This window comes from Eublepharis macularius, chromosome 9 (genome assembly GCF_028583425.1).
Source record: "Eublepharis macularius isolate TG4126 chromosome 9, MPM_Emac_v1.0, whole genome shotgun sequence".
NCBI lineage: Eukaryota > Metazoa > Chordata > Lepidosauria > Squamata > Eublepharidae > Eublepharis > Eublepharis macularius.
The window spans coordinates 106,362,512-106,376,769 of NC_072798.1; the positions used below are offsets into that span (position 1 = coordinate 106,362,512).

Below are 14,258 nucleotides of genomic sequence, written 5' to 3' on the forward strand. Positions count from 1 at the left end.
CCAGTAGCAGTGAGTGACCAAGCTGATTTTGTCATGGCCTGCTCAGTGCAGCAATGTTACTAATTAACTGTTATGTGCTGCAAGGACAGCAGAAGCTGAACTAGCAGTGCAGAATAGGAATCTGAGTCTGAAAATTTCTACTACTTATCCTCCCCACAGAGTGATTTACACCGACATTTTTGTTCCACAACAAAAGGAATACATTTATTTTCTCTTCCTTAGAAGGATTCAGTGCTTATCAGCTTGGTGGATAAAGCAAGTTATAACTATTTACAGTACCATAGAATCATAGGGTAGGAAGGGACCTCTAGGGTCACCTAGTCCAACCCCCTGCACAATGCAGGGAATTCACAACTGCCTCCCCTCCCCACAACCCCAGTGAACCCAGCTCCGGAAGGTGGCAAAACACCTCCAGGATCACTAACCAAACTGGCCTGTGGAAAATTGCTACCTGACCCCAAGGTGGTGATCAGCATTACCCTGGGCAAGTAAGAAGGGCCACGAGAACTAAGTACTGATATAACCCATTCTGCCCTCCCCTTCTTAATCTGCCCAGGCTCACAGAATCAGCATTGCTGTCAGATGGCCGTCTAGCCTCTGCTTAAAAACCTCCCAAGGAAGCCTGTTCCACTGAGGGACTGCTCTGACTGTCAGGAAGTTCTTCCTAATGTTTAGCCGGAAACTCTTTTTATTTAATTTCAAGCCCTTGGTTCTGGTCCAACTTTCTGGGGCAGTGGAAAACAACTCTACACCATCCTCTGTATTGCAGCCCTTCAAGTACTTGAAGATGGTTATCATATCACCTCTCAGTCGTCTCCACTCCAGGCTAAACACACCCCTCTCTTTCAACCTTTCCTCATAGGACTTGGTCTCCAGACCCCTCACCGTCTTCGTTGCCCTCCTCTGGACACCTTCCAGCTTGTCTATATCCTTCTTAAATTGTGGTGCCCAAAACTGAGGTCTAACCAGAGCAGAGTTGCGCGATCCCATCACTTTGCGTGATGTGGACACTATGCTTCTGTTGATACAGCCCCAAACCGCATTTGCCTTTTTAGCTACCACATCACACTGCTGACTCATGTTCAGTGTATGGTCTACTAAGACCCCTAGATCCTTTCCGCACATACTACTGCCAAGAAAAGTCTCCTCCATCCTAGCGTTATGCATTTGATTTTTCGTTCCTAAATGCAGAACTTTGCATTTCTCTCTGTTGAAATTCATTTTATTTGTTTTAGCCCAGTTGTCCAGCCTGTCAAGATCATCCTGTATGCTTATTCTGTCTTTGACTCTATTTGCCACCCCTCCCAATTTAGTATCATCTGCAAATTTAATAAGCATTCCTTCTATCCCTTCATCCAAATCACTTATAAAAATGTTGAACAGAACAGGTCCCAGGACTGATCCCTGAGGAACTCCGCTTGTCACTCTTCTCTAAGAGGATGAGGAACCATTAACTAGCACTCTTTGGGTGCAATCTGTCAACCCGTTACACATCCACCTAATAGGATCCAAACCACATTTTACCAACTTGTCGACAAGGATATTATGTGCTACCTTATCAAAAACCTTACTGAAATTGAGATAAACTATGTCTACAGCATTCCCCTGATCCAGCAAGGTAGTGACTTTCTCAAAAAAAGAGATACAGTTAGTCTGACATGACTTGTTCTTGAGGAACCCGTGCTGGCTCTTAGTAATCACTGCCTTCCGTTCTAAACGCTTGTGGACTGTTTGATTATTTGTTCTAAAACATTTCCAGTTATAGACATCAAGCTAAGGGGTCAGTAGATACCCGAATCCTCCTTTTTTCCCTTCTTGAAGACAGGGACAACATTTGCCCGCCTCCAATCTTCTGGCACCTCGCCTGTTCTCCCAAGAATTCTTAAAAATAACGGGCAGAGGCTCAGAAATTACATCCGCTGAGTTTTTTTAGTACCCTTGGGTGCAATTCATCTGGCCCTGAGGACTTAAGTTTCATTTAAAGAAACTAGGTGTTTACGTACTGCCTCTATGCTGATCCTAGGCTGTAACTCCCTTCCCCCATCATGTGTTCTATTATTGCCATGTTGAGCACCGTCTCCCTCGCTGGAGAAGACTGAGGAAAAGCAGGAATCGAACAGTTCTGCCCTCTCTTCATCGCCTGTTACACTTTCACTTCCCGGTCCCTGCAATGGGCCTACCATGTCCTTCTTCTTTTTCTTACTTTGAACATAAGCAAAGCACCCTTTTTTGTTGTTTTTAGCATTTCTTGCTAGCCTAAGCTCATACTGAGCTTTAGCTTTTCTAACACTCTCCCTACAAGCATTGGTTATTTGTCTATATTCATCCTTGGTAATAAGGCCCTCCTTCCATTTCCTATATGAGTCTTTTTTTATTTCCCAGTTCATTAGTAAGCTGTTTATGGAGCCACCTTGGCTTCTTTAACCTCCTCCTGTTTTCCCTTCTCATTGGAATCATTAGTGATTGTGCTTTCAATATTTCGTTTTTAAGGAACGTAGCAGGTACAAATCAAGTTCACACGGATGACAAAAAAAGGTACTAATGAAGTACAGCTTTGGAGGCAGTAACGTTCTGCAGCTCATAATGAAGCAGAAAGTGGCTTGGTGTAGCTTCTTTCGTGCTCATTATATTTAATTACAAAGAACTCGTTTATCTCAAATTGCCTATTCTAACTCAATAGGCTGCCACATGCCCTTTGCTGCATTCACCTTCGGTTCTGCCCACACCACAGGGACATCGGAGTCGGCACAGCCGTACTCCCCCCGGCCTTTTTTTGCCACTTTTGGCCCCGTCTCTCTTTGGGTTATCTTCTGAATTCCAGACACTTCAGATTCCCCCTTCAGATTTCAATGAGGCGTTTCAAGGGTTCTCTTCAAACATTTCTGCCTGCTGTTTACAATGAAACCATTTTTAAAAATGGATGAAGACGACCAGGCAATGCCTTTTTATGATGAAACAAACTGCTTTTTTATTATTTTAAATGAAGTCTGGTGAGGATAAAGCAAGTTGAAAGTGAAGTTGGCTTCTTGAAAAAAACTATAGAAAAGAACCATGATATTTCCTTTATGAAGAAAATGAAGGGTGTATTTCTTTCCTGGTTGTTATTTTCATAGAGAATATGCATAAAAACAGGTGCCTGGTGAACATGCGCAGTCCCAAGGGAGAACGTGCCCTGCTAGATCGGCCCCTGGATCCGTCTAGTTCAGCCTCCGGCCTCCCACAGTGGCCAACCAGTTGCAAACAAACGGGACAGAGAGGCCAAGGCCCTGGTGCTGTTGCCTGGCACCGGGTTTCAGAGATATGGAGGTTCCTTTTACTGACTGTGGTTAGTAGACACTAATGGACATAAACCCTCCCCCCCTTTTAAACCTCTCTCTACTTGTGGCCATTGTTATCTCCACTGGGCAATGGGAGGAGGAAAAGTTATCTGTCCTGTAGGTAATTTTATAAACCTTGACCATGTACCCCCCCCCATTCATTTTTTTTCCAAAGTGAGAAGTCCTGGACTCTATAGACTTTCCTCGTAGCAAAAGTGCTCCTACCCCTTAATCTTCATGCCGGCCTTCTTCTGCACTTCCTCCAGTTTTGAGATACGGCGACCAGAACTGTGTGCAGTTTTCCAACGGAGGCTGCACCAACCGCAGGTCTATAAAGGGGCATGGAAATACTGCCCATTTTATTTTTGGTTCCTTTCTTGATAATCCCAACATGGAGTTTGCCCCCCACCCCACCCCCATTGCACTGTTGCAAACTAAGTGGACATTTTTATCAAGGTATCCACATACCCCAAGTCTCTTTCCTTCACAATCCCAGCCAGTTAAGTCTCCATCCATATATTTAAAGTTTTGCTCCAGAGTGGACCGTCTGATTTGAACTTACCTACATTGACCTTCATGTGCCACCTTGTAACCAACGCATTCCTTTTGGACTCTGTTTCCTTGGCGACTTACAAAATGTACTTTGAGGCTCTGCATGTTCATTGGGCGACATACAAACCTTCTCTGATTAGTCTCCATTCACCTGTACCCCTTGGTGATGATCTGTGTTGGCCAGCTTACAAAATCTCTTCAGCGTTATCAAGCTGAGTACATTCTCTGCACCTTTATAGGAATGGACACAATCAACAGAGTTCATGCCCATTCTCCAAAATACTTCCACACCACTAAATTTTCTTCAAAAGGAAAATACCACGCTTAACACAGTTTTTTTAAAAACTCAATAACATTTACAGTGTAATCCTATGCTGATTTGCCCATTGAAATTAGTGGGTTTAGACAGGAGTAACTTTATATATGACTGTACAGGTAGCTTCTTAATTCACTGGTGTTTATTGACTAGACACGAAGAGGGCAAATATCCCAATCTTCAAGAAAGGGAGAAAGGACAATCCAGGGAACTACAGGCCAGACAGCCTGACTTTTGTCCCAAGACACTGGAGCAGATATTAAAGGCCTCAGTCTGCAAGCATCTGACAGACAACGTGGTGATACGGGGAAGTCAGCACGGATTTGTCCCCACCAGGTCCTGCCAGACCAACCTAATCTCTTTCTGTGACCTAGTAATAGGCTTACTGGATCACAGGAATGCTGTCAATGTAGTTTATCTGAATTTCAGAAAGGCTTTTGACAAGGTTCCTCATGATGTTTTGATGGATAAACTGGAGGAATGTGGGCTGGACTCTAGGATGGTTAGACAGATAGGGGGCTGGTTGGGTAACTGCTGCACCCAAAGGGATGGCATCATGTCTGATTGGAGAGAGGTGTCCAGTGGAGTGCCACAGGGCTTGGTTCTGGGCCCAGCATTCTTCAATATTTTTATACATGATCTAGATGAGGGTGTGGATGGATTTCTCATTAAATTTGCAGATGACACCAGGGGTGGGATTTGGGGAGGGGAGGGGAGGGACCTCAGCAAGGAAGAATGCCATAGAGCCCAGCTCTCAAAACAGTCATGACCCATAGCTAGAGAGAAAGCAGCATATTTAACAGAATAAGGAAAACACAGATATGAAAGTATACAGCTAAAATGTAAATATAAATATTCTCCCTTGCATGCGTTTTGCGCACACACATGCTCCTGCCCTCCCTTCTCCTGCTGAACTTACTTCAGTGCACTCACATTTCCTCCCACTCTATACTGCCTTGGTCAGGCCCCACTTGCGGTATTGTGTGCAGTTCTGGAGGCCTCACTGCAAAAAGGATGTGGAGAAATTGGAACAGGTGCAGAGGGGAGCAACCGGGATGCTCAGGGGCCTGGAGACCCAGCCCTGGGAGGAAAGGCTGAGGGACCCGGGAATGCTCAGTTTGGAGAAGAGGAGATGGAGGGGAGACATAATTGCTCTCGCTAAGTATTTAAAAGGCTGCCACTTAGGGGAGGGAACTATTCCTGTGGGCAACAGGGGATAGGGCTCGAAACAATGGGTTGAAACTGTTGGGTTTAGTTAAGGATGGCTGGACCAGTCAGGTAGCCCTTTCTTTCTTTCTTTTTAATTTTTAAAACGTGTATTGATTAACCAAAACAAAACACACAAAATGTACAATACTCCAATACCCATAATAAATTAAAAAATATAAAAAATTAAAATAAAAAAAATAAAATCAAAAGGGGAATAACAATTTTTTAAGTTCAGTTAATTCAAAAACACATCATAATCCTTCCTATCTGGGATAATATCATTACATTTTAGACATTCTAATACCATATTCCACCCCTCTTCATGACTAGGTAGCCCCTTCTGTCTTTATTAACAGTGTACTTAGGGTTGCCAGGTCCCCCTGTAACTCCTGGCAGGAGGTGGGGCCCCTGGCACCTACCTTTTGGGTGTCTCCTTCATGCACGCATGAAGCACACGGGCCTGTGCAATGATGTCACATCTGGGAAGTGACATCATCACACAGGCTGCAGCTACCCCGAGAGTGCTCCTGTGCTCCTTGGGGGGCCGGATCCAGGCTGAACTCTGCCCAGATCAGGCCAGAATCAGCATGAAACGGGCCGATGCAGTGTGGGGGAGCACTCTCCTGCCCCGCAGCAGCCTGATTCGGGCTGTTTCGGGCCTGAATTGGGCCAAATTGGGCCCCAAATGGCCTGGATTGGGCCTGAATCAGCCTAGAACGGGCTGCTGCTGCATGGAGGAGCACTCCCCTGCACCACAGCAGCCTGATCCGGGCTGTTTTGGGCCTGATCTGGGCCGTTTCAGGCCCCCAGGAGCTTGCCGCACCACCCCGGAGCATGCCTGTGAGGCCCATTCCTCCCCCGCTGGCCAGGTAAGTGGGGATGGGCTGTAGAGGGTGGGAGCGGGGGATCCCTTGCCCCCAGTGGGGGACTAGAAATCTTAAAGAGTGCTCCTCCTGAGCTTCAGCACAGCAGCATGGTCTAAGCTAATATTTGCCACACTATCTTACAAATTTCACACAGAGAGCCTCTCCTTCAAGTTAAAGATCCAATAATGATCTATTTATTTAGAGAAGTACATTAACTTAAGTATACTGGAGAGAAAAAGTGACTAACTAACCTAGCTAACTAGGATGGCTTCAGATTGATAACAGGCCATCGATACCATGCTGCTTCTCCTGGTGCATGGAAGGAAGAAGGAAGAAGAAAAGAGAGGAAGGAGACTGATACTAGCCTATCTATCTGTCTAACTCTATGGCTCTTGCCTTCCTTTTGTTTTGTTTGTAGTCTTGAAGGTCTGAGCCAGAGACATCGCCAGTCCCTTTTTCTAACAGAAACTACAAGAGGGAAGGTCCTGGCTGGACTTTAGGAAAACTCCTTCACGTTAAGAAATTTAATTCAGCAGTGGAATCGGCTGCCAGGGATGTGATGGATTCCCCTCATTGGCCGTCTTCAAGGAGTGGATGGATGAAAAATTGTCGGGGATGCTTGAGGCTGTTCCTGCATTGGGCAGGGGGTTGGACTAGACGGTTTGTAAAGCCCCTTCCAACTCTAGGATTTTATGATTCATCATACAAAAACTCCAATGTAGCCATGAAATGCCAGTGATAATGACAAGTGATATCCTAAGAACACTTGACTTGGCAGAGAAAACTGGTGAAACCTGCCGCACGGTTACACACACGCCATTTCAGTGCTATTTGGAGGAACTGAATCACTTGGGTAAGGAGAGTGGAGACCTTTTCCGCACGGTCAGCGTACGGTGGTTCAACTTCCATTCTGCTTCTCTGCATCTCCAGAGTTCCACATGTGAAACAGACGCAATAAGATGCAGAATCAATTTTGCCCCGGTTTTCCCCTGACATTTCCCCCTACCCACAATTGAACTCCTCCAAACCATTTGAGTATTGGCAGTTTGTTGAATGTTTGCCTCAGAGGATAGCAACTGGTGGTGACCAGGCCATGAGCCAGTTGGGCAGGGAAGCATCTCTGTTCAGATCCACCTCTCTGGCTATTATGAGGTACAAAAATGTCACTTTTAAAAGATCCAGAGGAGTTAGCCGTGTTAGTCTGTAGTTGCAAAATAATAAAGAGTCCATAGCACCTTTAAGACTAAGTACTAATCAACTTTATTGTAGCATAAGCTTTCAAGAACTACAGCTCTCTTCAGCAGATGAGAGCTGACGATGGACTCTTTACTATTCTTAAAAGACACTCCTCCCCCACCCCTTTGTTGTTGCTGCCATTTTGCAGCTTCAGGAGCAGGCCTGGGGACGGTGCTGTGGACCTTGTGTCCCTCCCCCAGATTTCACTTCCTCTTTGAAATCCGTAATTTCATTCCTTCTGGGGAGGTTATTTAGACGGGTTCATCTGTGAGGCTGAGATACAGTTAACTTTTTACTGCTTTCCCTACTCATGTTCAAGGACAGCTCCATAAAAGTGTTTTCATCTGAGCCTCTTGCTATTTTGCAGCTGTTATATGAGAGAGATAAGCAGTAAAAGTCCTCAGTGCATGCTCTGGCAGAAAGCTCGCAGAGTTAAGATTTAATCCCGTCTACATTACTTAGCAATTCTGTCCAATGAATAAACAATGAGTCGTTTGCAGACCAAATTAACCCGCCTGCACGTGGTCTGCAGAGATGTGGCAGACTTCATTTCTCGGAGGAAAGGCAACGCCGTGGCCATAGTTTGCTGCATTTTTTCATGGTCGTGGCTCTGTAGAAACCTATTCTAACATAAGCAACTGTTTTAACCCTTTTTTCTCGGAGTCTCAATTTTTTTTTTCTTACAGTCTTTGGTCTCTGGTGCAAACCCAGCTGCATATACTAAATGACACACAAGCACAGAGTTTCACGTTCGTGGTTGTCAGCCTTCCAAATAATAATAGTAGCAAACACGGTTTGCCTTTTATGTTCAAGGATATGTATAGCATTCATTTCTTTACACCCTTAAGTGTCTCAGCAAACAGTTGCTTTATAAAATAACGTAAATTGAAAAGAATTACATTTTTTTTTAAAGTCAGAAAGAAAATAGGGGTTGCAGCAAGCCTGAATTAAATCTTTCCAGTGCTGCTAGAGAACTTGGAAAGCAATGCTAACCAAAGTCCAGCAGCAGCAGCAGCCGCCCTCGGAGGGTCTTGCCGCTGCTTTGACTCCAGAGATTGCAGCAAGCGAGGCTATAAAGCCCTCCCCACCCATGCAGTCGCCGAGCAATCCTGGCAACAGCTGCCAGCCATCCCTGGGGCAGGACTTCCCCCCAACCAGACGGCGGTTTTTAAAGCTCTCCCTGTTCCTCTCCATCTTTGCTAGGAAATAATTACTCTGAATATGCCCTCCTCATTGCCAAGATGTGATTCAGAGATTTAAAGAGAGTTACTCTATAAACATCACTGATGACTCTCTCACAGCTGCAGGCACTGCTGGAGGGACCCCTGGAAGTTCGTTTTGTGTCTGTGCGCATGCAACAACCCTAAATCACACTGCTGTACTTCAGCCAACAAGCAGACGAGGAACAGCCACTGATGGCCACGGGTGGTTTGCGTTGCTGGCTGCCACTGGAGGGGCGAGCAGGGCTGCAGTAACGCCACGATTAATAGTCGTTAATATTAATATGAATAGCTAAAGGTTAAATTGTCCCACTTTTTAACAATATTCTTATAGCCGAGCTGCCGTTTGAAGGAAGGGGAGTACGGAACGCTGCCTAGAAACTTTGCCTTCATTCAACAGGCAGTGGTGAAAACAGAAGTCCATTCATTCCAGGACAGCTGGACCACAAAGCTCCTTGCTATGAAACCCGAATGATTTTACAGGAAAGGAAATTAGTTTGATGCTGGCTGGATGCCAGAGGCCTTGAGAGCTGCCACCTCGCCATTTTTTCAGCCTTCTCCTCCTCCCCATTTTTCATTTGAGGCAGAAGAGGGCTGCATACGGAACCTGGAACTTGAATCTTGATCTTATTTTATTTAGATATTCTTGCAAAGAAAGACAGAAAGACAGAAAGAAAGAACAAGCATGCAAGCAAGCAAGCAAGCTGGGAGGGGCAGAGAGTGATGCTTTAAAGAACACACTTGAACATCAGCGCACCAGCTGAAGAGAAACTCCTGGCACAAGAGGGTTGATTTGTGTGGTCTCATCATTCCAGCAAAGGACTCACTCGGGAAAAGTGGGAAAAGAACTGACAAACAGCTCAACATGTTGGCTCATACCCTACTTTAAACCAGATCACACAGAGAAGCATGTTTTGGCTTTGAGTGAACGAATATCCCATTTTCTGGCCTGTTTGTATTTTCTCCTGCAGTGCTTTCTTAACTGCTTTTTGGGCACAGTTTGTAAGAGGAAGATGATGACTATGGTGCTTCCTATTCATAAAGTCTCTTAACAGGGCAACCCTGTGCAGATAATCCAGTCCAAGACCACTGATTTCAATGGCTAACTGTACAGGATTAACTGTTAGACAAGCACTAGAGCCATTTTCACACTGCTTACCGGCCACGGAACATCGTGCTGAGCTCGCAGAATGACAGCGTCTTCCTGGCGGGATTTCGCAGTTCTCACGCGAAATTGCTCCAGGAAGACGCTGTCGTTCCAGGAGCTCGGCGCGATGTTCCGTGGCCGGTAAACGGTGTGAAAACGGCCCTAGGTCTAGCGCTTGTGATGCTGAAGAGCACTCTCTGGGCTTGGAAGCATCTGATCAACAAGCTACAAACAGCATAACACAAAATGCTACTAAATATTAGATCTTCGGGGAAGATTGCTTTATTAGCAAAGCCATTCAAACCTGGCCTGCAAAAGATTTTCTGCCTCCGCAAATAGTATGGAGCCGTCATTTACTAAATGACACACAAGCATGAAGTTTCACATTCATATTTGTCAGCCCTCAAAATAATAATAGTAGCAAATATTGAGGTGAAAAGATGGAAGGAAAAGAAGGGGAGGGCATTAATTTCTCGTTTCAGACTTCCTCTGCTTCATGCTTGGTGTTCCTTAAGGGAACGTTCTGATTGTTTTATGATTATTCCAGCTACACTGAGCTAGCAGGGAGGCGCGCCTCAGAAACTCTTAATTTCAAAACTGGTGCATTTTGTGCCTCTGAACAAATTATCCTCCTGTCAAAACCCCCCCAAAAACGTTCACCATGCTAAACATTAGTATTTGTTTTCTTCTGTTGTCTGCCTTTCTTCTTAATAGTATTTTCTGTTTCCTGCTTTGTTCATACTGTCCACACCCATATTTGCTCCCAGACGGCTGCGGCCGCCCACGTTTTCTTTCTGAGTCTCCATAATGTTATGGACAAAAATCACATGGGTGGCCTCAGCCAACAGAATCAAAGGGCTGTGCAGGAAAATGAAGCTGAGAGCAAAAAAGGCAAAGGAGAAAAACGTGATGCTGAGAAGAAGACAGTCACCTGTCAGTCTGTGCTGGATAGGGGGATGGGTGCTGTTCAGTCCCGTGGGATCAGGTTCCACGGCAATAGCCAGAATTAGGATTAGCAAAAATTTAGGATCGTCATTGGAGGGGAAGTCAAACCTGCCCCTCTGATCCTCCTGACACGGGATGGCTAGTTTCTACATTATCTCCCCCCACCCTTCAGAGATACCTGCAGTACTCTGCTTTGCTCTCTGCCCATCATTATGACCGGTGTGGGGAAAGGGGACTGGCAAAGCCTTGTTTCTGCCAAGTGTGGGAGCGAGAAAATTATCCCGCCATCCTGGGTCCCCAGCCCACACTGCAGTTGGATCCCCCTCTTCTCTCTCCCTCACTATTGAGGGAACCAAGCGTAGCTGAACCCTCTCCCATTTCCGGTCCTGAGACAGATGTACTGAACAAGAGACTGATATGGGTCATAGAGACCAGGCTGACGGCATTAAAGATGATAGCAAGTTTAATAAGGAAACAAAAAGAGCACAAACACAACAGACTGAGGAAGGTTAAAAGAAAAGATGGCAACGTAAATAAACAGCATAAATAAATAAAACGGAAGCTACTAGTCCCTCACTCTACAGAGGGTAGCAAGGGATATGCTGTGTAATTCTTGGAATTACAAGTATTTAGAAACCATGGGTTGCCTTGGCTTCAGTATCTACCCCCGCTCCTCTCCACAGCCTTGAGGTGATCTTCCGACTATGTGCTCGTAGCTGCTTTCTGGAATCAAGGTGGATTTATTCCTCCTGCTTAGCGTGTGTAAAAAAGAGGAGCTTCTTTCTCAGTGTGTGTGTGAGAGGACTGCCGGCCTTAATCCCCCCCCCCCAGCAGACTGTCCTCTTCTTCCTATCTGGTGACACATCCCCTCTTCACTGTGGCCACTGGAATCTCGACAGCTGAGGTGTGTGATTGTGGCTTAGGGGTGACTCTAGCTGTCTGTTGTGATAAGTAGTGCATAGGTTGAAGGAAGCAGAATAAACGTCTGAATATTTATTCATTTAGGCTATGTGAGTGCCAAGGTCACCCAGCAAGCTTCCGTGGCAGACCGGGGATTCAAACCTGTCTCACCTGGTCCAGTACCACTAACCATGCTGGCTACTTCCCCACACAAACAAAGTGAGCTGGTCTGGGAGTTTTCAGCCAAATCTTCCAACATTACAGTCCTTTCATTCATGAAATTCCCCACTTGCAGTCTCAAGTGCCAGAGTCCAGCAATTAATGTATAATGGAAGGCAGCTGACTGTGTGTTCTGGCTCTTCAGTTCATGCTTTCGAGACTCAGAAATAAAGGTGTGGCCAGGAATGTAATTTATGCCCAGAATCGCTAAAATTCCAGTGGGAGGGAGGGGTGTGGTTTCCAGATTTCCTGTGTCATTTATAATGTGCGATCAGATTTTCTGCTAGCCCAGTCTCATCCGATCTCAGAAGCTAAGGAGAGTTGGTGCTGGTTAGTGCTTGGATGGGAGACCGCCGAGGAAGTCCAAAGTCACTATGTAAAGGCAGGCAATGGACAACCACCTCTGTCAGTCTCTTACATTGAAAACCCCTGCACACGTCTCCATAATTAGCTGCAGCCAGGGCTTTTTTTCAGCTGGAATGCAAGGGAACGGAGTTCCGGAACCTCTTGAAACTGGTCACATGACTGGTGGCCCCGCCCCCTGATCTCCAGACAGGGGGGAGTTGAGATTGCCCTCTGCGCCGCTGCAGCGGCGCGGAGGGCAATCTCAACTCCCCTCTGTCTGGAGATCAGGGGGCGGGGCCACCAGCCATGTGATGATTCTCTCCGAGGGCAACCCACTGAGTTCCACCATTTCTTTTCCCAGAAAAAAAGCCCTGGCTGCAGCTTTATGGCAATTTACACCCACACCCATCCACCCACCCAATATGCGTATTGGACGTTTCAGCGGCTTTTTTCCCTTTAACCTCTCTAATCCTCCCAATTCCTACTGCAATAAGGCAAGGCTTTATGAACAGAAGAGGTGCCCTGCTGAATCAGACCAGTCGCCCATCTAGTCCGGGATGCTGTTTCACAAGGCAGCCAGCCAGGGCACAGAGGCCGAGTCCGTCCCCTGATGGTGCCCTTCAGCGCCGGCATCCAGAGGTTAGCAGCCTCTGAATCTGGAGGGTCCCTTTAGTTGCCATTGAGGGACCTCTGCTCTGTCGAATCCCCTCTTTAAAGCCACCTCTGCTTGAGGCCATCGCTACATTCACTGGCAGTGAATTCCACAATTCAGTTACTCCCTGAGTAAAGAAGTACTTCCTTTTGTCCATCCCAAATAAGTTGCCCATCGACCTTATTGGGGGCTCCTGAGATCTATGTGGTGAACTGATTAAAGAGAGAGCAAAAATGAACCTCTTTATCATCACCCGATTAGATTAGATTTCATTTTGATCTTTGTCCACAGCAAATAAGCACTCTCTCAGATATAAACTACTAAAAGGTCGTGTCCTGATATGCTAGCCCTAGGACCTGTTCCCTTTTCTCCATCTAGATTTTAAAGGGCCCTCAATGGCCACACATAAGTAGACCTGACATGAGAATAGACTTCATGGAACCACAGTGTTAAAAACGGAACGTTAATTAAGGAGCACACTTACAGAGCGGAGGAATTCCATGCTGAGGGATATAAACTCTCACACTTGCCATGGACTGAAGTAGTAAAGCAGAGGTATTTGAATGGAGAGGTCTACATTTTCTCTGAAGAATGCTCTTTATAACGAGTTATGTTCCATTCTATGACATCACAGTTACTATGATACTGAAGTATAGCAACACAGCCAGTTGCTGTCATGACGACTCGGGGCCAAGCTACAAGTGATGAATGACACTTGAATGGCAAGTGAACAGACTTACGTGTATTCCTTCCTGTTCACTTGCGTTCCACTTGATCAAGTCTGTTCACTTGCCGTTCAAGTGTCATTCGTCACTTGTAGCTTGGCCTACAGTCTCTTCAAATTCCCATTGGAAGGAATTCACAAAATATTATCTAAATATATCTGATCAGGTAGTATGTATCTGCACTGCAGACTCAAAGTGGAATAACCGTTGTTTCTTCACCCCAGGGAACTCTGGGAATCATAGGCCGTTTCCACACGGCTCCCCACTGCTCGTAACAACCCGGAAGATCGCGCAAAAAACACGGAAGATCGCGTTTTCTCTCGCGAGATTTGCGCAGCATCACGTGACGTCGTGCAAATCTCGCGCGAAAAAACGCGATCTTCTGCATTTTTTTCGCGATATTCCGGGTTGTTTCGAGCAGCGGGGAGCCGTGTGGAAACGGCCATAGTTCTTCAAGTGAGGCTAAGTATATATAACAGAATTATTGGGTACCTAACTACAGTTCCCAGGATTTGGGGAGGAGGGCAGGGATGACGATTAAACAGGCATACAACCAGTACTACTTTGTAGTCTGTGAAGTGGAAGTTGGATCTCAACTAAATTTTCCAC

General features: G+C 45.9%; 1 protein-coding gene across 1 annotated transcript in view; it reads right to left on the bottom strand.

Moving 5' to 3' along the window:
* The window catches only part of LMNTD1 (lamin tail domain containing 1), a 210,436-nt gene extending 196,942 nt beyond the window's left edge, over positions 1 to 13,494 (bottom strand). Inside the window, exon 1 of the mRNA XM_054988437.1 lies at positions 13,409 to 13,494. Coding sequence (XP_054844412.1) covers positions 13,409 to 13,426 — 18 coding nt within the window. The 5' untranslated portion in view covers positions 13,427 to 13,494. The remainder of the gene's footprint in view (positions 1 to 13,408) is intronic.
* Between the last annotated feature and the right edge of the window lie 764 nt (positions 13,495 to 14,258).